Source organism: Falco peregrinus, chromosome 3, assembly GCF_023634155.1.
Source record: "Falco peregrinus isolate bFalPer1 chromosome 3, bFalPer1.pri, whole genome shotgun sequence".
NCBI lineage: Eukaryota > Metazoa > Chordata > Aves > Falconiformes > Falconidae > Falco > Falco peregrinus.
Window position 1 is genome coordinate 29,079,082 of NC_073723.1, and position 25,372 is coordinate 29,104,453.

General features: G+C 41.3%; 1 protein-coding gene and 1 long non-coding RNA gene across 2 annotated transcripts in view; both read left to right on the forward strand.

Moving 5' to 3' along the window:
- Positions 1-25,372, forward strand: part of YWHAZ (tyrosine 3-monooxygenase/tryptophan 5-monooxygenase activation protein zeta) — a 27,923-nt gene continuing 2,551 nt past the window's right edge. The window contains exons 1-5 of the mRNA XM_055800331.1: positions 1-157; positions 2,703-3,006; positions 19,338-19,461; positions 23,173-23,336; positions 23,431-23,526. Of these exons, the coding sequence (XP_055656306.1) occupies positions 2,713-3,006; positions 19,338-19,461; positions 23,173-23,336; positions 23,431-23,526 (678 nt within the window). The 5' untranslated portion in view covers positions 1-157; positions 2,703-2,712. The remainder of the gene's footprint in view (positions 158-2,702; positions 3,007-19,337; positions 19,462-23,172; positions 23,337-23,430; positions 23,527-25,372) is intronic.
- On the forward strand, positions 3,013-6,439 carry LOC114010381 (uncharacterized). Its single transcript, XR_003551799.2, has 2 exons — positions 3,013-3,922; positions 5,845-6,439. It is a non-coding gene; the product is annotated as an uncharacterized LOC114010381 (long non-coding RNA).

A 25,372-nucleotide genomic window follows, 5' to 3' on the forward strand; every position in this document is an offset into this window, starting at 1 on the left:
GGCGGTGCGCTGCCCGTGCGCTGCGGCGCGGTGATTGGCGGAGACGCCGTGTGTGGCGCTGGGAGAGAGGCTGCAGCGCAGCGAGCCGCGAGACAGGCACAGTCCGCGCCGGCCACCCGCCCCGAGACACCCGCCGCCGCGCTCCCGCCGCGCACAGGTAACGGGGCCCGCCGCGCCGCCCCGCCTCCGGGCCCCGCGCCGGGCGGCCGCCCCGGGACCTCGCCCTCCGCCCCCGGGGGGGTGGGGTGGGGTGGGGTGGGGGGGGCCGCGCGAGGGCGGGCGGCCGGCCGGCCGATCGGCCGGCCGGCGGGCAGCGCCGAGCCCTCCCTACCCGCCCCCCTGCCTCCGGGGCCGGCGGGGTGGCTCCGCGGGGAGGGAGCAGGGCGGCGGGAGCGGCCCGTCCCGCGGGGGCCGCTGCGGGGGGCGGCGGGGGCCGCGCAGGTGAGGCCGCGGCTGCCCCTCCCCGCCGGCGAGGAGGGGAGGGGGAGGGGAAGAGCGGCCGTGGGCGGCGGGGCGGGGGGAGGGGGCGGCAGGTGAGGGCCCCGCCCGTGGCGCGGCGGGCGGGGGCGACCCGGTGCCCGTGGGCGCGGAGGGGGGGGGGGCGCCGCCTCCGCCGGGCGGGGGCAGGGGCCCGGCGCGCGGGCCGCGGGCGGGTGCCGCTGGGTGTGGTCTCCCGCCGGGAGCGCTGCCCGGGCGCGGAAGAGCCGCAGGGGCCGCCCCTCGGTCGGGCTCGCTTCCCTCCCCTCCGCCCAGCCCCCCCCCGCCAACCTCCCCCGCCCCGGCCGAGGGGTCCGGGCGGCAGCGGCGGCTCCCCCGGGGCAGGAGGGGAGTGTCCCCCGTGCCACCGCCCCTCCCCCGCGCGCCCCGTCCCCCGCGGGCTGTCCCCTCGTCCGGCCGCTGCCAGGGCGGGGACGCGGCATCCTCCTCCGCCGCCGCCCCCGGCGCTGGGCGGAGGTGAGCGGGATTAACGCGCGCTGAAGTGGGCTGGGCTCCGGAGCCCAGCCGCCATGACAAAGGCGGCCGGCGAGGCGCTCGGTGTCCCCGCGGCGGGCGGGTGCGGTGGCCGCAGCGCGGGGAGGGGCGGCGGGCGGGGCGGCCCGGAGCGTGCCTCCTCGCCCCGGGGGGCCGCGCCGCCGCTCCTCCCCCGGGCCGCTCCATTTTCTGCTGTCACCTCGCGTGTGGCGGGAGCGCGGGCGGCAGCGCCCGGCCCTCGCCTCGCCGCGGGCGGCCACCCTGGGGCCGCCGGGAGCGACGGGCGACCGGCCCGCCGGGGAAGGATGCTGCCGCAGCGGCCTGCGGGCAGCCCGGCAGGCTGGCGCTGGGGGCCGGCGTTTTAACCGCGCTCGTCACGGTCGCGCCGGGTGGTAAACAACCGTAGCCAAAACCTTGCTTTAAAATGGCTCCTTAACCCCGCTGTTCACGGTGCGGTCAAGTTTTCAACGCGCCTTTGCAAACGCCGCGAAACGGCCGCTGAGCTTGTACCCCGGTGTTGGGGGTAGGAGCTACTAAAACTTTCCCTTTCAGGTGACTGGAATGTTTTAAAACGTGCGTAATTTATTCCTAAAAGGTAGACAGTGCTGCTATTGTTTGTGGTGACTTCACGTAAAACGGCAAAAAGGTTAATGGTTAAAGATTTATGATGCTGGCTTGTTGTGTGTGGAGCATAAAGAAATACATACCCTCTGCGTGACCAAAATTGGTTCTTGTTTTTATAATCTAGCCTAAACTTTAAAGGATGGTGTGTCCCAAGGCACATTTGTCAGGGTCTCAAAGTGATCGAGTCAAGATATGTGAAAGCACGGGGCTTGAGGGAGGATTAGTCTTTTCTGATGTGCCAAAAAAAAAATTACCTGATAACTCTTTCTGTTCAGCAGAGCTTGATTATTTTTTTTAGTTTAACTTTTTTAAAAAGCACTGATGAGATGCGGGTTATGGGGCATCTCGGCTGAATCGTGCTATCTCAAATACTGACGTTGAAGTAGTATTTTTAAACAGTAAAATTTCCTTTTGTCCCTGAAAGGTAGCCTCTCAGGCTGAGCAGCACTGCCTGGCTCAGAGCGTCTGCCATATCCCATTTTGTAGAAGGAAGTTAACATTGTTGAAGGGTGTGTGCCTTGAAATTTAGATACCTGTCTGGTGCATTCTGACTCTCTTAACATCCAGTGTGGGATTTGATTTGCAGATCTCTTTGCCAAGTCTTTCTGCATGTAACTGTGATTTTTTTTTTTTTTTATTAAGGCACAAAGAGTTGCCTGGTACTGTTTGTCTAGCCTTTATTTTGCCTTCCTCTGTGGAAAAACTTACTGTTGAGTATTTTCCTTGTTGATTTTATTATATTGATAATTGGATGCAGTTGATACTGCAGGTCTTAAAAGGGAGTGAGGGCAAAGAGCTAAGATCATTTACGTGCTTAAGATAGGAATGATTTGGTTTGAGTTTGCCTTTGGATGCTCTTTTTTGCATTTATTAAAAAAAACATCTAAAAGTTAACATTTTTTCAGGAGGAAACAGTGACTTTAACTCTTCAATCCATGCATCGATGCATTTGAGCATTGGGTGCTTGTATGCCTTGTGTTCTGGATTTCAGTCATACCTGTTACAGTTCCAAACTACTTAAGAGAATGGTTGTGCTGCATATGAAGTTAGAACACCTTTGTCCTTGATCAGTGTCTGAATAATGCCTCACTATTTTTCCTCTTCAGAAATATCAGCATGGATAAAAATGAGCTGGTGCAGAAGGCCAAACTGGCTGAGCAGGCTGAAAGATATGATGACATGGCAAGTTGCATGAAGTCTGTGACTGAGCAAGGAGCTGAGTTGTCCAACGAAGAGAGGAATCTTCTCTCTGTTGCCTATAAAAATGTTGTAGGAGCCCGTAGGTCGTCTTGGAGAGTCGTCTCAAGTATTGAACAAAAGACGGAAGGTGCTGAGAAAAAACAGCAGATGGCTCGAGAATACAGAGAGAAAATCGAGACTGAGCTAAGAGACATCTGCAATGATGTGCTGGTGAGAAATACTGAAACTGTTGATCCATTTTTGCTTAAGAGTTGCAGGGTAAATGGTGCTGGGCCCTTTGGGACTACTTCTGGTCTGTCAGTAAAGCTGTGGTCTCCTATGCTATTTCTGAAGGACAAAGTTTAAAAGATGTCTAACTTTTCTTTCCCTCTTAATGAATTGATAATAATATAAACAAATCGTCATAGTTACGAATGCTAATGAATTTGGAGACATGTTGAAACATTATTGTATGTAAAGTAATAGTTACGAAAAATCAACATACTACTTTGAGGATGAACTAGATACAGGTTTAGTTTGGGGTTTTCTCCTCTACTTTTCCCCCTCAGTGCAGTACTTGTATCCTAGGTCACTTTGATTTCTGCAACTTCAGTGTGCTGCTCTAGTTGTAAGAGGTAGTTCTTACTCTACGGAAATTGTGCCCCTCCCTGGGTGAGATGATGTAATGTTAGTTATGACTCAGCCATGCAGAAAATTGTCTGCAGGAAGAGGCAGTAGAAATGCTGTGATACCCTCTTAAACTTAACATTTTTTAGTGGCATACTAAAATGGTGTTCTAAAAGGCATTTTCTATGGGTTGTAGTTACTTTAAAAGGTGCATGTACCCAACAACCAACCTTATATTTTCGTTAGGAGACTGGTTTGTGAAATCTGAACCTCTTCCAAATGCTTACTCCAGATCGTCAGGATTTTTTCAATTGCATATGCTTGTGGTGCTTCAGAGAGCACACGATTGATGGATGTCCAGTCCTGTGACCACTTGTGAGGTAGATGTTACTGTCGGCAGTGGAGTTGTCCACTGGACTGTGGACCCTGCTGGTGTGTCATCCCACAGGTTGTGATGAGGGATCACGTACCTGGAGGTGACAGAATGACATGTGATATGAAGAAACTGTTAAATAGCCAAGTATGTGCTTGAAGATCTGATGTCAAATGAAAATTGAGATCAATGAGTAGCATAAATTTTGCTTGCTGTGTAAGATAGATGATACAGGCAGTGATACCTTCTAGAAGACTGGTTCCCCAAGGGTGTGTAAAAGTCAGCATGGATAACTGAGTCTCTTGGCTTCCAGTGTAGGCTGGTTTCCATGGTTATTGTAACACACCCAGTTTCATATGCTTTGTTATCTTATGTAAGGATAACTTCTAAACTTCCACTATGAAAAAGGAAATGCCAAACTTTGAAAATAACTGATTTCCTAGTTCTTGTGTTGTTAAGTGGTGGCTCATCTATTTAAGCCAGGGAAATAAGGACTCCAAATGTGGTGTTCTAATTTCCTGTTACTTCTTTTTAAAATTATTTTATTAATGGGAAAGCCCTTGGAGGTGGATGCTTTCAGTTCACAGTGATCTGAAGTTCTCCTGTAGGCTATGTTTGGGTTTAAGAAATCATTTTGAGTCATTGGGCTTAGAAACCCCCTTTCAGAAGAATTTAGTGTTTACAATTAATTTTTTTCTGATAATGGAAACCAAAGGTGAAACTAGCTTTTACTGTGCATGCTAAATAAATAAAACTAAAACAAAAGCCCAGCTTTTGAGTTCGCTGCGGCAGCTGCAGCATCTAGGAGCAGGGGGAAACACAGGGAGGGAATCTTCTTTAAATCTTCCAAATCTCAAAATGAACTTGAATTTCTCTTTGTGTTAATGAGATACATACATGATTTAAAGAAGTTACTACTCTTTGATATGTTACTACTTTTAGGAAGCTAATGTCTTACTAATCTTTAGTGTTGCCAGTAGAGTTTTTCTTAATAGATTAAGGAAAAATTACTGTCCAGAAGAAACAATGTCTTAGGCAGTGATTAGCAGTAATAAAACTATTTTTTTTTTTGCTTAGGTTTAAAAAATAAAACTTTTTTTTTTAATTCAAGGGATAGGATTTAAAGATGCTTTCAAGTGGCACGCGCTACCTTTGACATTCCTAACTGCATTGAGGAACTAGATTTACATTTAAAAACCTTTTCTCATTTTCATTGGAATATCCTTATTTACATACATTCTTACTCACCTGGAAATGTGACTGACCGTATTGCTTTATTTGACATTCACTTTGTTTTACCAGAGGAAAAAAGAATTATGGTAACATACTTGGTTGGTTTTTATGAACAGGAGCATGCACAATGCTACATGCAAACATAGAACTAGGGTGATTGTTTGCTTTTCAGAAGATCCTCTGTAACTTTTGCACAGCAATATGTAGTCTGTAACTGTTCATGGAAGTGAAAAACAAGGCTTAACACATCTTGATTGGTGTGAAGTATGCTGTTAATAAGACTTGAAGTGTTAACAAACTTTCAAAGCTCTCAGTCAGGAGCCCTATCAATTACAGTACAAAAGCAGTTCAGAAACTTTTGTATCTTTTATTAAGACTGTGAATCTGTTTGAGCTGTTGTTGTGTCTTAAGTTGCCTGCTAGGCTCTTAAGTAATATTTAATGCCCTGGGGTGTTACATCACAGCTGAGTGTGGAAGTGACTGGTGTCCTAACTTCAGCTTTTAAGGGAGGAAACCAATTAAGGGAATGTGTTTGTGACTAGCAGAATGTAGGCAAAGCTGGCTCCTTTGCAGCTTCTGTCTCTTCCCTCATTTGTTGGAATCAAATTACTACTGGATTGAAAGAAATAGCTCCTTTAATCCAGTAAACAGCAGAGTGTACCAAACTAGGTTCTGCCTGGTTGTGTTCCTAGTTCTTCCACTAGCTTAAGGAGTGAATAAGAGCAATTGATGCTGGACTTCTTTTTTGCTTCGTAACTATTAGACTCGATAAAAATGTTAGCAGTTATGTGCTCAGATCTGACTGTTTACTTTTCTCCTTTACGCTGATATTGCAGCAGGAAAAGCCAACATCTACGGCCTTGTCACATCCTAAATCTTCCCTCACTTACACCTGCCGTGGAGTACCTCTACAGAGAGCTGAACTACTTCTCTTGTTTGCTGCAGCCTCAGAGTGCTGCTGTATAAAGCAGAGACACCTAAAATGTCATGGTGCAGCACCAGTTGTTTCAGATATACACTGGAGTATATTCAGGTGTAGTATAACTGACTCTTAATTTGGAGTTGGTCTGGTAGTGCTGATAAACTGCAAATAATTGTGATACATTGTACATATTGTTACAGTGAAAGGAACTTTTACTGAAGACTGAATTTCCAAATTCTTCAAGAATAATACAGTGTGTGTGTAAGGAAGTACATTGCCATACCCTAGCATCTTAAATGTACTTGAGTATTACAGAAAATTTCCAGCCTCAGAAGTTTCATATTGATACAGGAAATTAAGCTTTTTGTTGAGTACTTTTCCTCATGTTAGCGAAGTGTGTGCTTCACATTTTGTTTCACTTTCTATAGTGAAAGGGAGGTTCTGTCTAAAATACCAGTATAATGATCTTTTATTTGTCATTTCCATAATAAAAATTGTTATTAATCTAACAGGCTTGGATTTTCTTCAACATGCTTTTTGCAGTTAATAGGAAACGGAGCTGTAACTGAAGTAGTTCAGAATCCTCATTAGCTGAAATATTCCTCTTACTAGAGATTTAATTTGAAGTACAGATAATGTACTTCATTCTGTGGGAAGCTTTTTGAATAGTTAACATCTGATGCTGCTTGCATGTTAGAAGTTTTCAGGTGCTTTAAACTACTAGTAGCTTTCAGGCAGTTTCTGGCATGAGCTAAATGTAAACTAAAAATTTAAAAGACAACTGGCTATCTTCACTTCAGTGTGAATGTAATTCTAGACAGTTACACTCTTTCCTAGGCAGGCACATACAGCAGTAGTCCCCGCATGTCCTCCAGAGTGTACCATATGTGACAGTTCTATGTTCTTCCGCCGTGCCCAGTCTTCTGGGTGATGTCTCTTCCTCCCCCAAATTCCCCCCCAGTCGTACCTTAAGTAAATTTCTTTGCATGCAGTGCCCAAGCGCTGTTTCACTGTTTCTTTTCCCTTTTGGTTATTCCCCTTAAGGTCTAGAGAGCTTCCTGAAACGTTGGCTGCCCTTCAGTGTTCTAGAGTTACTGTTACAACATAGGTGCTCTGCAGCACTTTTTCCCCACTGCCTTCTTGTCAGACAGGGTGTAGGTTGACAGTGCTCTCAATAAGATTAATTATTTGCTTTCTTTGCCACGTTATTTCCTCCCAACTTTGTGCTCAGAAACTAAAAATGGTACTTCTTGTGTGCTTGTACTATTTAGATCTCTTTGCACTTGTTAAAGATACTTAACTTTTTAGAAGTGGTAATTGTAAGAAGAAAAGGTGCAGTTAAATCTCAACCAAGTGACTTCAGGTTTGCGATTCTTTCATATGTATGTCGGTTGGGGAGGGTGCAGGGGGGAGGAGGAGGAGGTTTAGTAACCTGTTATGGGGCTGGAGTTCACTGGGGGGAAGGGAGCGTAATTCCATTCAGATGCATTTAAATGGCTTTTAAAGAACATGCCACAGAATTAATGCCTATTGCCGTCATACTCTAATTACTGTGGGGCTATTTTCTAGTTGCCTGCAAACATCTAATAGGTTACTATTTTAACATCTATAAAACCCATTTCTGCACTGATTCTTAATGACAGAGTTAGAAAGTTTAGTCCTCTCTCATACAGGCAGCCATATGCTTTTTGCCATGCACATGTGTGAGGTTTTTTTAAAGTCAACCACCGTACACTCATTGTGTCCTTCCTGACAGTCAGTACAGCTAACCTATAGAGTGGTGCTAACTAGCAGATAAATAGCTTATGAGCTCGAGTGACTTACACCATAGCCCTTCTGTGCTGTGATCTAACAGAAAATTCAGTGTTCTGACTGAAACCTGCTACCTCTAGATCTGTGACTCTTTCAGTCTTGCTTAGTTTTTTATTTTTGACAGCATTTTGTTTCTGTTTTTGAGATCTGTGTCCTTCATGCTTAGTTTTTTATTTTTGACAGCATTTTGTTTCTGTTTTTGAGATCAGTGTCCTTCATTTGATCTTTTCAGAAAAGAAGGGGAGGTGTTTGTAGAATATTCTATTTGCAGAATGTTGATCACGGAGGGGCATTTGATTTGTTGAAATCTAGGAGTTAAGCTTTGTTTTGAAAAACTTCGTCCTTGTTTTAAGCTGTTTTGATTGAATAATTTAGGGTGGAAGGAAGGTCATTTAGTTCATCTGTGCTGAGAACGGATCCAGTTAGATCACGTTGCCTTGTCAGTCAAATTCTGAATATCTTCAAGGATGGAGATTCCATAACCTCTCTGGACAGCCTGTCATAATATTTGGTCTTACTTATGGTTAAAAAAAACCCAACAAAAATAACTTATATGTAATCAAAATTCCTCATATTCCAGTTTTGCTGGTGCTTCTCATCATTTCACTGTAGACCTTCAGGAAGAATCTGGCTCAATCTTCTCTAGGCAGCTGTACACAGCAGTAAGATCTGCTGGTCTTCTCCAGGCTGAAGAAGCCCAGCTCTGTTAGCCTTACCTTGTACGTCATGTGCTCTAGCCCCATAATCATGCTGGTGGCCTCCGTTGGACTCGCTTCAATCTGTCTTGTACTGTGGATCCCAAACCTAGACATAGAACTCAAGATGTCTTCTCAAGTTGTTAAAATTTATGTTAAAAGATGGTAATTGGTAATATGCTAGTGGTGTGTGTGAAAATATGAGAGTACCTCGGGTTCACAAATGCTTCTCTGAATGAACTTTTAAATATTGCAGGGTAAAATGTAGTCAGGGTTTACTGACTTCCCAGGGCAGTTGTAATTTTAAGCTTTTCATTAACTTTCCAAGTCTAGCTTTTTCAGTTAGGGTTTGTCTGGTATAATTCCTCACATATATTGAAGGTAGGAAGCTGAGGCAATTTGCATCAGCCTCATGATTTCACTTTGTTAATCCTTTAATCACTTCCTTGATTGTAGCTACACCCCTTCAAGTTTTCTTGATTTTTTTTTTTTTTTTTTTTTTTTTTTGGCTGTTGGGTTTTTGGTTTGGTTTCTTCTTTTGTTTGTTTCTTTGTTTTATTGCAGTGAAAGCACTGCCTAAACTAAAGCAATTACCTTTATTTTTTTTAAGCAAATTAAATTATTGAAGAACTGTTGAATCTTGGAGAATTAAACATCTTTCATGGATCAGTTAAAAAATGAGATGACTGATGTTGGTTTTTATTTATCCTAGATTGTTCATTAATTGTTTGTAAATGCATGAAACTTCGTATTTGAAAGGATTTTAGATTCCAGCACATAGAAGTAATTTACCAGTGGTTGGGCTGCATGAGCAAATGTGAACTACTACTTATTAATCTTAGCAAGAAGTGCATCCATAATGTTGATATGTGTGTTTAATGCACCCATTCATCATAAAATCAGCTAAGGTGTTCTGCATAAATGCAAAAAAAACATTTAAACAAGCAGTTACCTTTGGTACTTATATTAGCTATGCACACACGTGTGTATACACATACATACCTGGATGTATATCCTCTTGCATTTATTGGAAACAGGACAAATCTTTACTATAACTAGTAGTCAGCTGTATTAATTGCACTTGACATGAATGTTTAATAATTGGCTTTGATTTAAAAAAAATACATAGTGCTTACACATTTCAAAAGCACCCCAGTAAAAACTTGCTTTGACCGCAACCTTTAGTGTTCAAGTACCGTATGTGCTTACTGCTGATATGCACTTCTGAGCAGCAAAATAAAGTTGATCCGTTTAGTCACCTATGACGGGTATTCTCCTCCTTCCAGGATGTTCAAGCAAGAACTTCATTGTGTGTACTTGTAATTCTGTGAAGCTCTGCTGTGTTTGTTGCAGTGGTTGGTTACTTAGAAGGCTAAGAGTAGATACGCTGCATTGTTAAGATACCAGATTTACTGTGCTTGTGAAAGCCCTAAGTGGAAGAAACACAAAATCTAGAATATGAGCAGAGTTGGTGCATTATCTCTGTACATCTGTATAAAGAGATGCCATACTATCTCTGGTTTTATCTGGTAACTACTGTTGTTACATGCACTTGACAGAAGTACGTGTTTCTGAAACAGGTTCTCAAACACTTTATTTGTTCTTTGCTGTAGGCAGACATGGCGGCTGCTGGCTCTGAACCTGAAGTTGGTTGTCCGTTCAGGTGGAAGTTGACTACCATTTTGAAATAGTTTGAGAAAGCTTGTGCTGTTAAAATTGATTGAAGAGCATTAAGACTGTGATTATTTCTTAAACTTGTTTTTTACTAAATGTCCGCTCTTGTGTAGTTGCTTATTTTTCTTGAAATCTGACAGAAGATTGGCAATGCCTCTTCTAATGAGAAGTAACAGTAAGCCATGCTGCTGCTAGATGAACAGTAAATTCCTGATTTTTATTTTTTTAACATCAGATTTAATACAGTTCAAATGGGGTAGAGAGCTGTTGTGTTTTGTTTGCGGGTTTTTTTGTCTTATGTTGTTACCCTTTGTGATTATGCAGGTAACAAAATACTTAGCAATGGGAATCTGATCTCTAACTGATCAGATTCTCCTAGTGCAGAGTAGGCTTACATGGCTAAAATGGCATTTTGGTTAATAAAATGCTTTATTATTAACACTGCATGCTCTAATGGACTCCTAATAGATACATAGTCTACTTCAGGAAGTTTCAGCCCTGCTTGGAATGCAAGCTGCTAAAGATACATAGCTCCTACTTCTGTTTCTTGTCAAGGATAAAAAAAAGTTACATCATTTTTGTGGGGGTTTTTAGTAGTAATTCTTCAAAGTCCAAAACTGTAAAGTCTTAAGACAAGTAGAGCATGTTCTGATTTGGAGTACAGCTAGAATAGCTATCGCTTAGACCTACCTGTCTAAGCAGAAATTCTTATCCAACTCAATTGGTTTCAGTTCTGTTTTATCTCATGTTTCTTAGAAGTTGTTCTGTTTCTTCATAGAGTGATGATGTTTGATGGGTTTGGCACCATTGTATTTTGTTGCAAGTTCCCAATATTCAAGAAATAGATTGAGGCGATGCAATTAAAAAAAAAAAAAAAAGAAAGGTAAAAATTGCATATTGGCTTTGATCCTCAGCAGAGACTGTGTTGTCTATTAATGTCTACAGCAATGCCTCAGCAAATTAAATACTTTAATCCTAATTATTTTTCCTCCTGGCTGCTGCCTTTCGCATGAGTTTTCTCAAGAGTTGGTTGCTAAACTGGAGAGGTATTTTTGCCTGTGGATCAGAATTTGGTTCCTTCATTGTCACATGTTTGTTAAGCATACTTTGGTAAAAAACCTGTAATGACTGGCATGAAGGACTTCAGAAGTCTTTTGAATATCTCAAAGAGTATATCCTGATATCAAGCACATTTGCTTCCCTTGCATAAATACTAATTGGAAAGCAAAGTGTTAGAAGGAACAAGCTAGTAAAGGGCATGATAGCCTAAGCTGGTGAGGTAGATCTGCAAGGATAGCTACGTGTATGGCTGTGAAAGTATGAACCGAGATGCTGCTCCTCATTGCCTCAGTTACCACCTTTTTCTGATGCAGACTGGTGGTGTGTAGTTGTGCCATGTCTTACCTCTGAGCACCCTTTAGGCGTTTTACTGCATACACCTACTTTTACTGAGTTCTAGTCCCCCAGCATACGCATCATCATGAAGATGATTTTTCAGGGTATCCTACCTCTTCCATGTTTTCCTCTGCTTGTCCATATGTGATGCTGCATTTTTTTCTTTTTTTTTTTTAAAGAAACACGTTTAGACTTAGTATTTCTTTTGCATAACCTGAAATTTCTTGCCATTCTCTCTGTTATCCCTTTTCTCTGTTAGTGCTTTAGTTCTTTTTTCAGTTACCCTCTTATTACTCAGGCCTCATTTCTGCCATTTTTTCCTTTCTAGATCTTCACCAGATTGACTACAGCAAAACTGCTAATCAAGTGTATGTGTTTTCGTGCTCTTAATCAACTCTAGATGTGTCTATGCTTGTCACACCTTCCACCGTTGCATAAACTCTGCAATAAAAGTCCTCCCTGCTCTCTGAAGGTCTTTTGTCCCAAATTCTGATCTCTTCCCTTGCTAAGGCTCATTGTTCTCACCTCATCTCTTCCAGCCAGCTTTTCCTTACCACCTTTTTCAAATTTCTGCAGCTGCCTGTTTGTGTGGGCAGCCAGTTTGATGGGAGGAAAGAATAACTGGTACTGAGAACGGGCAGTAGGTTTGTTTCCTCCTTCAGCAGATGTTTTACCAGAGGGATCTCCAGTGCCACAACAGCCGCTAGTATTTGATAGATTTTCTTGTATTCCTGTTCAAGTGAACAAATGAGTAGATAGAAATCTGTGGCTAATTTAAACAAGAGGCTTTCAGCTGAAGTAGAAGGCTGGCAGCAGAGCAGTCCTTTTGGTTTTCCCTCAAGAGGGTTGGAGGTCACCCATGAGGCAGCAGTTGCAGAGCCCTTGTCCCAAACTCTGGCAAGAGCTGTAATCAGAAGTAGCATAATGAGCCTGTCTCAAAACAGCCTGGGTTTGGGAAGGGATTGTTTGAAAATATTCCCCTTTAAAATACAAATATTTGTCATTTTCCTCCAACAGTTGAGATAGATGTGTGTAAATAAAATTTCTACTGGCCACAAATGGTTTGAGTGCATGTGCCAATCTGTGCAGCGCAGCTAACTGCATGTGTTGCTTTATAGCCCCCATAACTTTCCTAACTGGTGCTCAGGCAGAAAACACATGCATGGAAAATCACTTGCTAGCATTTTATAGGAATGATAGGTGTCTTGAACTTGTCCAACACAGGTGGCCTACTTTAATAACTTCGTCATCAAAATAGAAGTCTGTAAAAGAATTGCTTAACAAAACTGTGCTGCAGTTACTGTGTTGGTTGGTTAGTGGGTTCCACTAGAAACCAGGTACATGTAGCTCTTCCCCCAGTGTACCTGAAAGCACTGATCTGAATCAATATTTTGAATGTCTACCTCATACTTTATATGTGTAATTCTTTCAAATACTCATGCACAGCTGTGCAGGTAGTCAGGAAACAGCAAGTCAACATTGTCACAGTAGTCTGAGTAGGTTTGTGTCTCCTGCTGCAAAGGAAGGCTTGTTGCCCTAGAAGCATTGGGACACGAGAGGAGCTTGGTACTCTCTGTCTGGGTTGCAGTTGGTAAGTGCATCTGGAAAGCTGAATCTTAAGATTCAATAGACTGTAATTTTATTGCTGGTTCTAACATGATGCTGGATGTCCCTCTTAATATCCATTACATCTTTCTTATTTTTCTTTCCGTCTTCTGCTGCTCACTTTCTTCCTTTGTAGAGAACAAAGTAAATGGCTATCTGGATGCTATGAAAGTGGAAGTGGAGGCTCTTGATTGATGTTTGGAAATGGTACTGAAACCGGTCAAATAATCTGAAGTTATGTGGTAGTCTTCTAAAAGAAATGCAGATTCGAGTACCAGTGCTTTTTAAGCTAAACATATATTATTGTTTTTAATGAAACTGAGAAATAGATTTAGAGCAAAAGTAATACTTCCTCATGTGCAGGTAGTCATGTATCTGCAGCTGCTTCTCTATAGTGAATTGTGGGTGTTAAGTTTATGTTGATGTAAGAGGAGTTTGGACAATGTGTGGAATGTGGACAGGAAGCCTGCTGAAGGTTACTACATTCAAAGAAACCACATCTGGCTCAAGAAGTCCCTAGGCATTGATGGAGGCTAACAGAAGCATGGCACTTTTTTGCTTTCTTTACGTATTTTTCTAATGGCATCCTCTTTTGGGCAGTGTTACAAGTAGGTTAGCAAACGGAAGAGTCCTGTCAGCCAGTGCAATCCCTCCTTTGTTCTTGTGATCTCTTGGGAGAAAGATAGTGGCATGCTGCTTACATCATGAAAATATTAGACCATTGTCAGTGTGAAACAGGTTTCAGGCTGAGCTTAAAAAAAAAACAACACCAACACGGTTCCTTTAATGTCTTCCATGAATTTAAAACCCACAGTTCTTCCGTGTCATCTTCATGCCTATGCCGTATACCACAGATGGATGATAAGTGAATTAAACTTCACCTAATACTCCTGTGTAACTTATCTCCAGAACTAGAAATAATGTCATAACTAGGCCAGATATCTTTTTATACTGCATGGAGACAAAAGGCCTGCTTGTCAGGTCTAAGCAAAACTGATACTGTTTAAGTTACCTAACTTTTTATCAGTGTATTGTTTTGGATTTCTGCCATTCTGCAGCTTGGTTCTTTAGTGCAAGAACTGTATCTTTGTTTCTCCAGTAGTTCTAGGGTTTTTACTCAATGATGGATCTTAATAATTACTGGTATTTTAAATCAAAGGTTTTGGTTCTCTCTGACTTTGTAGTAGCTGCTCATTTACAACTACAGTTTTCTAGAACCTGGTGATTTTATTCTTTTTCTCCTGTTTGTCAGGAGGGAAATATCTTAAATAGAAAATTGAGCTGTTCATGCAATCCTCAAATGCATTAATAATTACTAAAGTTCCCAGGCAGTAACGTGTACTAAGATGGAGCCTTTAATAAAGGAAAATAGGCACAGAACTATAAGCAACAAGGCAAAACTAAGGCCTTGAGTTTAATTCTCTTACAATAAATTTGGGAATAGTCTTCTGGCCCACACAGGTCATTTCCCAAAGATGTAAGCAAATTCTTTTAAAAAGTAGGATAGTTTTAGGCTTCAAGTGTCGGAAAGGACTGCTCAAGACTTTATGGGCTGGCTTCCTGTCTTCAACTGCAGTTCTCACCGCAGCTTGACAAACTGAAGCATGTCTGCTTGCAGTAGGAAGCAGACTTTTTTGTAGAGGGTTGGGTGTTGGGGTTTTTTGTTACACAGAATGACTACTCATCATGCTTCCTTCACGCTCTTAACTGAGTCTGCTAACTCTTACCTTCAGACTTCATCTTGCAAAAACAAAGGAACAAATCCATAGGGCATTTCATCAAAATGGGCTCAAAACACATTGTGCTTCATGTTGCCTACCATCTGTTGACTGTGTCCTGCTCTGGCAAAAGAATATGTGTAAGAATGAAGAAGGTTAATCTCTTTCCAGTTTACTGTCTAAAATAAGCCAGGATTGAAGTTTTCTAGTAGAATAATTAAGTTGTGTACATGCAGCCTCTTTGGAGACAAAGACTAGACACGCTCTAGTGCATACTTGCTGGGTCTAGGGGTACGTACCAAATTTATGTGATTTCTTATCTATGGTATGTGTGAACATAGCTGACATCTGAGTTTGAATGTGCTGTGTCTCCTAGTCCAGAGTACCAGAAAGCTGTTAACTTAGTCATAATCACAATTGCAGATGTGAAGTGTTGAAGCCTACTTTTAGGTGGTGGTTGGTTGTTTTGGTTTTTTTTTCTATGGCCAGCATATTAGTAAGTTTTGACATTCAAATTTAGTACACACATTTATTTATTTATTTGTTTAAGAATTTTCCACTGATTCTTTTTGAAAAGATTTGTGTATGACTTTGCTATGAAAAGTATTAGAAGTGCTTGTACAAGCTGTTACAGGTTTTGGCTGAAAAGTGCTCTAAGATGCTGCTGCATCTGCCTAATTGATTACAATGCTATGGTTTGTTTCACAGCAGTTAGTTTCTTGCTGCCAAATTAAAAGTTCTAATGACTATGGCTGAGTAGTTGTGGGGTTTAGGGGACAAGGAGTAGTGTTTTGGTTTTGTTTCAAAAGCTATTTCTACCAGACTCTGATCGAGGCACTGTAATTAACTGCCTGTAGAGCTGTAGTTAGTGTGAATTAGTATATATCAAAAATGGATGGGATTTTCACGTGATGGTAGGAATGTCGTGAATGAGCGTGAGGGCTCAGTTACATACCATGTAGCTATAATATGCCTGTGCTGTATGGACTTCAGTTGTCAGGGTGTTGTATGCATTACAGTTATGTGGATCACCTAACAAACTCAGTAATCACAGATCAGCTTATTGGTCCGGTGTTGAACTAGCTGTTAGCACTTCAGTGGCCCGTATGGCAATCAGCTCTGTACTGCTAAACATTGTCATGTGAACTGGTAAAGGAGAGAGGAGGTAGGCATGCGGTGGTAGCCCTATCGAAACGGTTCTTCCTGTTTCTTCTGCTTTGAACAAACAGAACCCATCAATAGGACTTAAATATCAATATATTCCTCCTTGTAGGGGGGAAAAAACCTATGCTCTAGAGAAGCCTTGCTGTTAAAGCTGTTGGGAAAAAAAAAAAAAAAAAGGAGAAAGATAAGCAGTATTCCCCATAAACAGATGTATTAGCAGACAACAAACTTTTAGATTAGTTATGCCTTTTGTTATGCCTAACATTTTACGTTATCTTCTGTAATGGAACTTCAGAAGGTCAGTAGGCTCACTGATCTCATCTGTATGGCTTTCTGTAGCCACACCATCTCCATGCAGATTGTGGCTTTCACAGCCACTGTCTAGGATAAGTCACTATGATAAATGTCTAGGGTAATTCAGACTGCTCTGAATCTTGAGGCTAACTTTAAAGGAATGTTTTGTGGTTACTTATGCCAGTAAAAGAAAATATATCCTGAAATAAAAAGACTGGTATGGACAGGAGAAACTGAATATATTGTGCTAGATAAATAATAAGGGAGAGATTTCCTTTCAGTAATTTTGCACGATAGCTTTTAAGTGTTAATTTGCTTTCAGGTTTTGTTATTGCTGTTTGTGAAGTATTTGGCATAAATAAAACTCTCCCAAAGATATGTTGCCTACCAGTCCTGTGTATTGTTTGTATAGAACAGAGGGTTTCATCCAGGTATGAGCAGGCTACCAGTGCAGTCTCAGAGACGGAGCCTCTTTGCGTAGGCTGTATGTTACGAATAGCTATTCAAAGAGATTTTCTTAATGCATTGGTCTTCTAAGTTACACATGGGTTGAAAAATCTTCTTTCAGTAGAAGGTTTATGCACTGTCCAAGCTGTTCCTGCTCTCCTAGTATCTTACCCAATCAGGGAGACTCTCAGTTGTCTTTGTCTGTTGGTGCAATTCACCCATTCAGTTAGGTGTTTGCAAAAAATTTACCTCATTTGTGACCTAAGTGGTGTTTTAAGTCTGCAAGTTTGGTTGCTGCTTATGGGAGTGAGCAGAGCTGTACTTCTTAATTGAACAACCTTCTATATGGATGGTGGATAATTTCTGTTTCTAGAATCACTGAAAATATTTTGGTCTGACTAATTAATGGAGGCTACACAAGGAGGGCAGCTCCCCATGGTGCCAGAATGATAGGTGCAGACTGACACACCTGACTTAATTGCAGTCCTACAGAGAAAAACCAATAAGGAGCCTTATTCTCAGTCTCTGGTAACCTTCAGTTGTCACTGAAGTTGGAGTTTCTTGGCACTCATGAAAAATCTCATAGCTGTGAATCTTGAAGCTCTCTAATGGTGTGAACAGAGCACGTAAGTAGTTAGTGAGCTGAAATGCGTGACCCGTATACCTTACAGCCTTCGGCTTTGTTCCAGTCACACCAGGGCAGAGGTGGTTTTGAATCCTTCTCCTCACATAGTGGTATGCCCTCCAGAAGGGTGCCTTTGGCATGAGGCAGATTGGCAGCCCATTTGACTGGTTCCATAAAAATACTTCTGCTGACGACTTGCTTGTGTTGCGTTCCCTTTGTTGCCAAAGGATTGTCATTCAGATGGGAAGCAAGGGCATGCAGTATTTTATGTCTCCCTGCGTGGTTATGAAATGAAGCTATATACTAACCCCCACAATACTGGAAATACCTAATATTAAAGGTGAAAGAATAAATGCTTTCCGTTATGTTGAAACCAATAAAGAGTGTCCACTAACAGGTTTTTATCTTGTCGGAGCATAGGCATAGCTGAACGTTGTCTGACTCTGCTTTCTGTCAGTCAGACTTCATTACCCAGTCTGCTGAGACAGAAATAAGAGAGAGCTGCCATAACAGCTCACTTCATTTTCAGGAGTTTCACACCAGCTTGAATCTACCAGGCTAAATATTTGTGATTTATGTAAATGGACAAAGCAAAACAGAAAAACCCCAAAACAAACAAAAAAAAAAACCCAACTGAACTTGTTGACTCTTGCTCTTTCTGTGAATTACAGTTTTCTGTAGCTTTATGTCAGTTGGCCTAGTATGCAAAGCAGGTGCCAAGGGTGTCTGTGTCACAGTACAGGGGTTACAGCCTACTGTATTCAGGGTATGTCTGTCCCAGGAGTATGTTGGGTAAGATAGCAGATAGTAAAGTAGCCATCATTCTGTGAGTTGGAGCTGAATTAGATTGTCCATTTCTGTGGTGTCGTTGGAAATGAGCTAAAAAGTGAGGCAAAACTGAGATGTCAGTCATTAATTTACAGGGGAAAAAAGGACACCTAAAAATCCTTACTAAAACCTCTTAAAAATTTGATTGCTACATGGCCTTTGCAAAGTATATGTGAAAGCTGATTCAGTTTTGAGTATTCAGAAGCACTTCTGTACTTTTTCAGGCTTTCAGATAACTGGCTTTTCTTTCAAAGTCTGACTTTAAGCGCTCAATACCAAGAAATTTGACAAGCTTGTACCTTAATTTGACTAAATGTGTTGGAGCTAGTGATTATTTTTTCTTCTTTTTTCTTTTCATCATAATAGAACTCTTGCTAAATGACATGATTGCCTCAGCTGGGAACTTGCTATGTTAATCTAATAATCAGTCAGCATCATCTAGAAAAAACTGGTCTTAACTGGCAGCCCACAGGGAAGATTTGGTAGAGAGACTCTGGAGAGCTACCTTTGGTTTGGAAGATACAGGAAACACCTGTTAGAGCAGCACATGAACTCGGATAGAGGATCCTTTTCAATGATACAGAACTAGCTGACTGTCAAATTGTCAGCTGTCTGGAAATGCAAGAATCCAGGTTCACCTTACACTTTCTTGGTGGCAGTGCCAGTACAGCATTGTAGTTAATGGGAACTAGGTTAATGAGGCTTATTTATTGCCTGTGTATGTAAGATACTTGGGTCTTTGATTTGTCAGCTGATACTTTGGATCCTTTTATCTTCTGTGGACGCAGGCTTTCTTCCATTGTTTACCCTTTGCCCAGACTCTAGGCATTACCTTATTTTTGTCAGGGTAGTATATAGTGGCTTAGCGAAACTCTTCCTTTGGTCATACGAGACTCATCTGCTAAATTAACACAGCCACCATCTCTCCATCCAGTTACAGCATGCAGCGTTCCTTTTTGTACCTAGAATTGTGATCCAGAACACGTTGTCCTTAACTGAACACGCTGTGTAGGATGTGAAGACAATAGGCAAAGAATAAAGCTAAAGCTGTCTTGACTTTGAAATAAATTGTAATATAATTGAATTGTTGGTTCAGCACACTGTAAAAGTAAGTATGTACAAAACACTGTGTTCTTTGTTTCTTTTTTAGTCTCTGTTGGAAAAGTTCTTGATCCCTAATGCTTCGCAAGCAGAAAGTAAAGTTTTCTATTTGAAGATGAAAGGAGACTACTACCGTTACTTGGCTGAGGTTGCTGCTGGAGATGACAAGAAAGGTATGTCATCTTGTGGCTAAATATTGCCAAATTAGATTGCTTTTGGTGGGGTGGTGATGTGACTCTTAGTTTTAGAATAATTCTGATTTGGACGGAAGTTTCTTTAGTAATATATTGCCTGTTTTCTGAAGAAAAATCTAGTTCATTGGCTTTCAAATGAGTTATGGACTTTTCGGTGTACCTGTTGTTTGAAGCAGGGAACAGATGTTCAGTCACGAAATCTTGAAATCGGCCCCAGCTTTAGGCATGCATGCATCTGGTTTATCACTGAAGTGCAGGTTTGTGCATCTTCTGTCTGGCCGAGTATTGGGTTTTTACCTCTTTGTAGGGGGACAAAGTCTTGTAGCTTTTTGAAGTTTTATTTGTGCCATTTCTGCAGAACACGGAAGCCTGCATAGGTTCAGTGAGCAAAGAGACTAGAAACTACCTAGAGAAGAAAAGGATTAATAAAAGTAATCTTACTGTTGGGAAAATTTCTTCCGTAACCATGGTAGTTTAATATCCAAATGTTTATTTCCTCAAGTTTCTCATACCTTCGTGTAAGCAGATTGTCATAATTGCAGGTGAGTTGCTTTCACCTAGATTTAGTTAGAAAAGTTAATATGAGGCGTTTAATATATTTAAGGTTGCTTAACTGCTGTAGTTGAAGAGACACCCTAAGAACATGCTGACTCGGTGCAGAGTCACCTTCAATTCAGAACGATACATTATGTTTAGATACAGCTCAGTGCAAACAGTGCGAACCTGCTTCCTGGAGCCAGTTTAGGACTGGTGGCAGGGTGCCCTGAAGAGCAATGCACTTCAGCACAGAGCCCAGTCTGGTAACTTCTGCTAGTCCTGAGCTGTTTTCTTGCAGACTCAGCTTAGTCTGCACTCAGTCTGCAGAAATACGGGATGCTTGGGACTGTGCAGACAATCTCAGTGCGTGGACTTAGGACCCTTGGGGGTTATCTGGGCTGTGCAGCTGATGCTTGGTAGCATTCTGCCCTTCTGTAGGACTTGCTAGGTTCCTTGCAGTGCTGTTGAACATGTGACACCCCTGTAGCCATGTGCTGCTCTCAAGCTAATAAGCTTTCCCAGTATGATACAGAAAGGTGTCTGCGTGACTTCAAACTAGATTGAGTTTGGTATGAAAGTGAAATAGACTTGGAATAGTTTCAAGGGCGGAGATGTGTCTGCTTTAGCTTTGTGGCATGTGTTGTATCAACACTACATAGGGTAGCTCGGTTTCCCCACTATGCTGGGTAATGGGGAGTTGCACAAAGCTACTAAGACTTAGTGTAATAGGGCTTGATTTGACTTCTGATGCTTACTGCATGCAAACCAACCCAGTCTTGGTGACTACAGAACTACATATGTAACCAGCACTTTAGATCTGGTACTGTACAGAGAGTAATTGTGTCTTCCTTTTTGTAATCTCTGTTCACATGCATAGAAGTTAAAATATTTTGAGTCCCAAAGCTTCTTTTCCTGTTGAGGATTAAGTTGCAGGCTCTAAAATCAAGACTGTGAAAATCTTTGTTTCAAGTGGTTTTAAAGTTCATTTTTGTTTAACCCAGTCTCCTGGCTGAGCAGTTTTTGTTGGGTTTACAGCTGAAGAAAAATGTTTGAAAGCCTATCTAGCTTGAGTTGCTATGGCTCCTAAACTGAAGATTTATTATTTATCTCATGTCCCCCCCCCCCCCGAAGTGTTTAATATCGCGGGTTTTTCCTGTATGCTGCCTGTGACCTTAAAGAAGAACAGTTGATAATTATTGCTTAGGAAGTAACATCTGCTTAGTTGGAGTGTATTCTTTCAGCTTTTTGCAGTAAATAGAGCAACAGTATAAAGCTCCCAACTCTGGGGAGTTTTATTATGAAGATATTTTTATCTTCATAAACCAGGGTCATTATTTTATCGACTGGCGTTTTCTTACAGCAGTCTAATGGACAGGAATGTCAAGCATGTACCTCACCCTACTATTTTAGCCTTGAACTTTGGAAGTGTACAACACTTTGTAAAGAATTCAAGGTTAAAAATCTTACAACTTTTTTTGTACTGGGTGACTGATACAAAAAGCAATGGAATACATCAAATGTTGCACTGAGTTTCCCAAATCACTGTTCAAAAGGTAACTGTGTTTTCTCAAATAAGGAGAAAAAATATGCTTTTGTTAATTTTTCTTTAACATAAATAACATTATTACAAAATAAAACGCTTAGTCTCATGCCTTGAAGTTACGTGTTTTTTCATGCTGCATGTTTTGCCTTTCATAAACAGTTCTAAGGCTTTTCCATTATGAGAAGAGTAAAACACTTCTCACTACTTCTGAATTTAATTTACAGTAAACCTGGCTCTTTTCAACTGTAACATACCAACTTCTGGTCACTTTCAAGGTATTATGGCAGTTGCCTGGTTTTTCTAAAGCATGCCATTATTAGTGATTAGTATAGAGAGGACAGAATGTTGAATAATTGTGCAGTGAGTGTTCTCCCTTTTCCATGCTGAAGAGGACAATATGATGCTTTAATTTTTGTGAATACATAAAGGGGAACAAACAGAGATTGCATAGACATCCTGAATACTGGTATTCAGATTCAGTCTTTGAGTACTTCTGACTTAAATACTGATGTATTTTTGAGTCCTTAGCCTAAAATTCCTTTCTTTATTTTTTTAATACATGTGACTGGTGCTCTAGCAGAGATCATGCTGGATGCATTTCTGGTTTGATCCAGAAATGTTAAGACTGGAGTCCTTTTGCATCTGAATTCAATGACTTCCTGCCCACCTTTTTTTCGGATGCTGTTAGTGTTCTTGGAGAGCACAGGAACAGTGGTCCCTTTGTGCTCAGGGTCTAGTGCCTCAGTTGCCTTCTGCAGTCATCAAGGATGTAGTCCAGCTTGTGGGCTGCGTTGGGCCATGATCTCTGACCTGTGCAGGCATGGTCTCCTCATAAGTTCAAGTGCATTCAGTGAGAATGGAAGCTCTTGAGCTCTTCAGTCTTAGTATACACATTATAGTTGGTTCTTTTTTCTGCCAAGCATTTATAACTTGTACAAATATATACTTGTACAATTATTTTTTCTCCCTTACTTCGAAGTTCGTAAGTACTAGAACTTTTTAAGTTACGTAAAAGTGCTTTCCCTGCTGCATTGGGAATGGAACTATGTTGGAAGTGTTTAAAAATACATAATGAATTCTGGTTGAGGTATGCCGCAACTATCTTTACCAAGCAATTTGAATGGAAATACGTAGGTAACTGTTCCTGAAAGGATTCAGCATGATAGGCAAAGATCGTCAGTGTTTTCTGGGACTAAAATGTGGATCTGTGATGCTTTGCACTGTTTAAAGACGTTGAAATTGTGGTACTGTATCAAACCTGTGTGTAATTAAAATTTCATTTTTGTGCCTTTTCATGTGGGTGGTGGGTTTTATATTCCTTAAGTGCTACAGAACTGCTGCAAACATTTGTAAATACAAGTAGTCACCGAGTGGACAGGAGAGACTCAAACCTGTGATTTGGTCAATGACAACTTCTTTTTTTAAAAATTAATTTAAAAATGTGATATATAAAATCTTCATAAAGTAGTGACTTGTTGGGTAAAGTGCTCATTCACAGGCATTTACTCTTAACTTACTTTGTTCATGCAGGTGTGAACACAGTCCTGATAGTATGTCTGAATACAATATGTGAATTACTTGTGGGTTTTGTGTGTATTTTTTCCTCAAAGGGATAGTGGAGCAATCACAACAAGCATATCAAGAAGCTTTTGAAATCAGTAAAAAGGAGATGCAGCCAACACATCCGATCAGATTAGGTCTGGCTCTGAACTTCTCCGTGTTTTATTACGAGATTCTCAATTCCCCGGAGAAAGCCTGTTCCCTTGCAAAAACGGTAAGTCTAAAGTGGGGGGAAATTCCATTTTAAATTATTTGCATAACCTTTTGTCACATGGCCAATGGAGTTGTTTGTTTTTTTATAACACTAGGCTTTTGATGAAGCAATTGCTGAACTTGATACATTAAGTGAAGAGTCATACAAAGACAGCACGCTAATAATGCAGTTACTGAGAGACAACTTGACAGTGAGTATCATTAAAGGTTGCATATTGTTGATGAGGCGATTGGTCTTTGTGGCACACGGAGTTACCCTGTTTATTCTTGGCTGTGGAGCTGTGTCTGTCATTTACTTAGAGGAGTTTGCAGTACATTATGTTTCTGAGCTAATTCTTTTTCTCCTGCCTAGGCTTTTTTTGTCTGCATGTTAATTAACACAGCTGACAGATGACAAATTGACCAAATTTTTCATTATTTTTTTTTTTTTTATTCAAGGGCTTTAACATGTTTAAGTGATGTAATTTGGACTGACTAGCAAAGCTATTACCTTTTGTTAAACAGCATTTGAGAATACAGTCGCATTTGCCTCTTCAAAACTTATGTCAGGCTTCATATAGCTTTTCCTTGCACACACAATGCCACAGAACTAGATCCTGTGTGAAAACCTGCAAACAAAGCTAGCCAGTCCATTTAAGGACCTGTTGATGGGGGATCTTTTTGTTTGGTGTTTATTTTGGTAAAGCTGAAATTGAAGCTGGTGTTAGCCAGGCTATTTCCACGGCAGTTGTAAAACAACTGTCCTTGGTTTTGGTTTTTTTTTCCTGGGGACTCACGGCTGTCTGTGGTGTAAGTTATGGATGAAGACTGTGTTGCTCTGTCACAGTAATCAAAATCTTCGTGTGGGTGGTTGTTTTGTTTGGGGTTTTTTATCTACTTTGAACTTTAAAACTGGCAAAGATAAACATCTAAAGCAAACGATATAGTAAAATGTAAGCAAATATGCAGTAGTGTAATTAATGGCATAGTTCGCTTCCCAGTCTTCATGTGGGGAAGTTTGGCAAGCAAGAACTGAAAAAATAAGACCATTTTATTGCCAGATGTAGCCCCTTGCTCATGCTCTCTGCATCTGATATTGGAGACCTTTACAAAATAGCCGGGCTTCTTTTAACAGAACTAGAAGTAAAGTTGTGTAGTTGCATAAAATTGGACTTGCCATATTTTCTGCTTTTGTTTCTAACACTTTATTTCCCAGTTCCTTGGAACCTTTTCTACTAGAATCACAACTTTATACTACTGAAAAAACTACTTGTGATTGTTCCAGCTGTTGGTTACAAAACAAATGGAAGAGATTTCTCAATCTCTGTAATAGAGACAGATGAAGGGTTGCCATCGCTCTCAATGTCTGTGTACTGTCCCCTTGAGTGAGATTGCTCAAGAGCCGTCCTCTGAATGAGTGGTATTGAAATAGAGAATAGAAGCTTTTAATTGCTAGCTTCCCAGCAAAAATAATGTAAAGCTTGTCATGGCAATTGGAAAGCAAATAGTTTCATACAAGAGCAAAAGTTGGATTCAGCTGCCATAGCGTGAGGGTTACAGTAGCAGGCCTGATAATTGCGAGCTTTCAGTTACAAGGGAGAAGCTGTAGGCAGCTGTGGGGTTCCATATTCTTGAATGAATTGTGTCTTGCCTTAAATGTTTAGTGTGACCTGTACGAGTGCATTGATTCCATGTTTTTCCACAACTTGTTGAGGCAAAAATAACTTACAATGTATGTGTGACTGACAAAGACTGCAATGAATTTCATAAATGTAAAAAAGGTCTGGTTTGCTAGTTATGCAAGTCTGTTACAGTCTGTGAGGTAGGTTTTTGACAGTGATTCAGCACATTGATCGGTTATGTGCAGGAGCAGTTTCCTCAGTTGTCGATTCTTTTTGCATTGAGGCTTGTATGGCTGAAGAAGAGTCTGTGTTTGTTCTCAGCGGGGACTGAAGGCAGAGAAGTATTTAGAGGGTTCTTTAATGTATCAAGTCAAAATCTGTTTTACTGGGATTGCTAGGTAATTCCTTCTTTTGCTCTGTTGTAAAATTGTTTTGT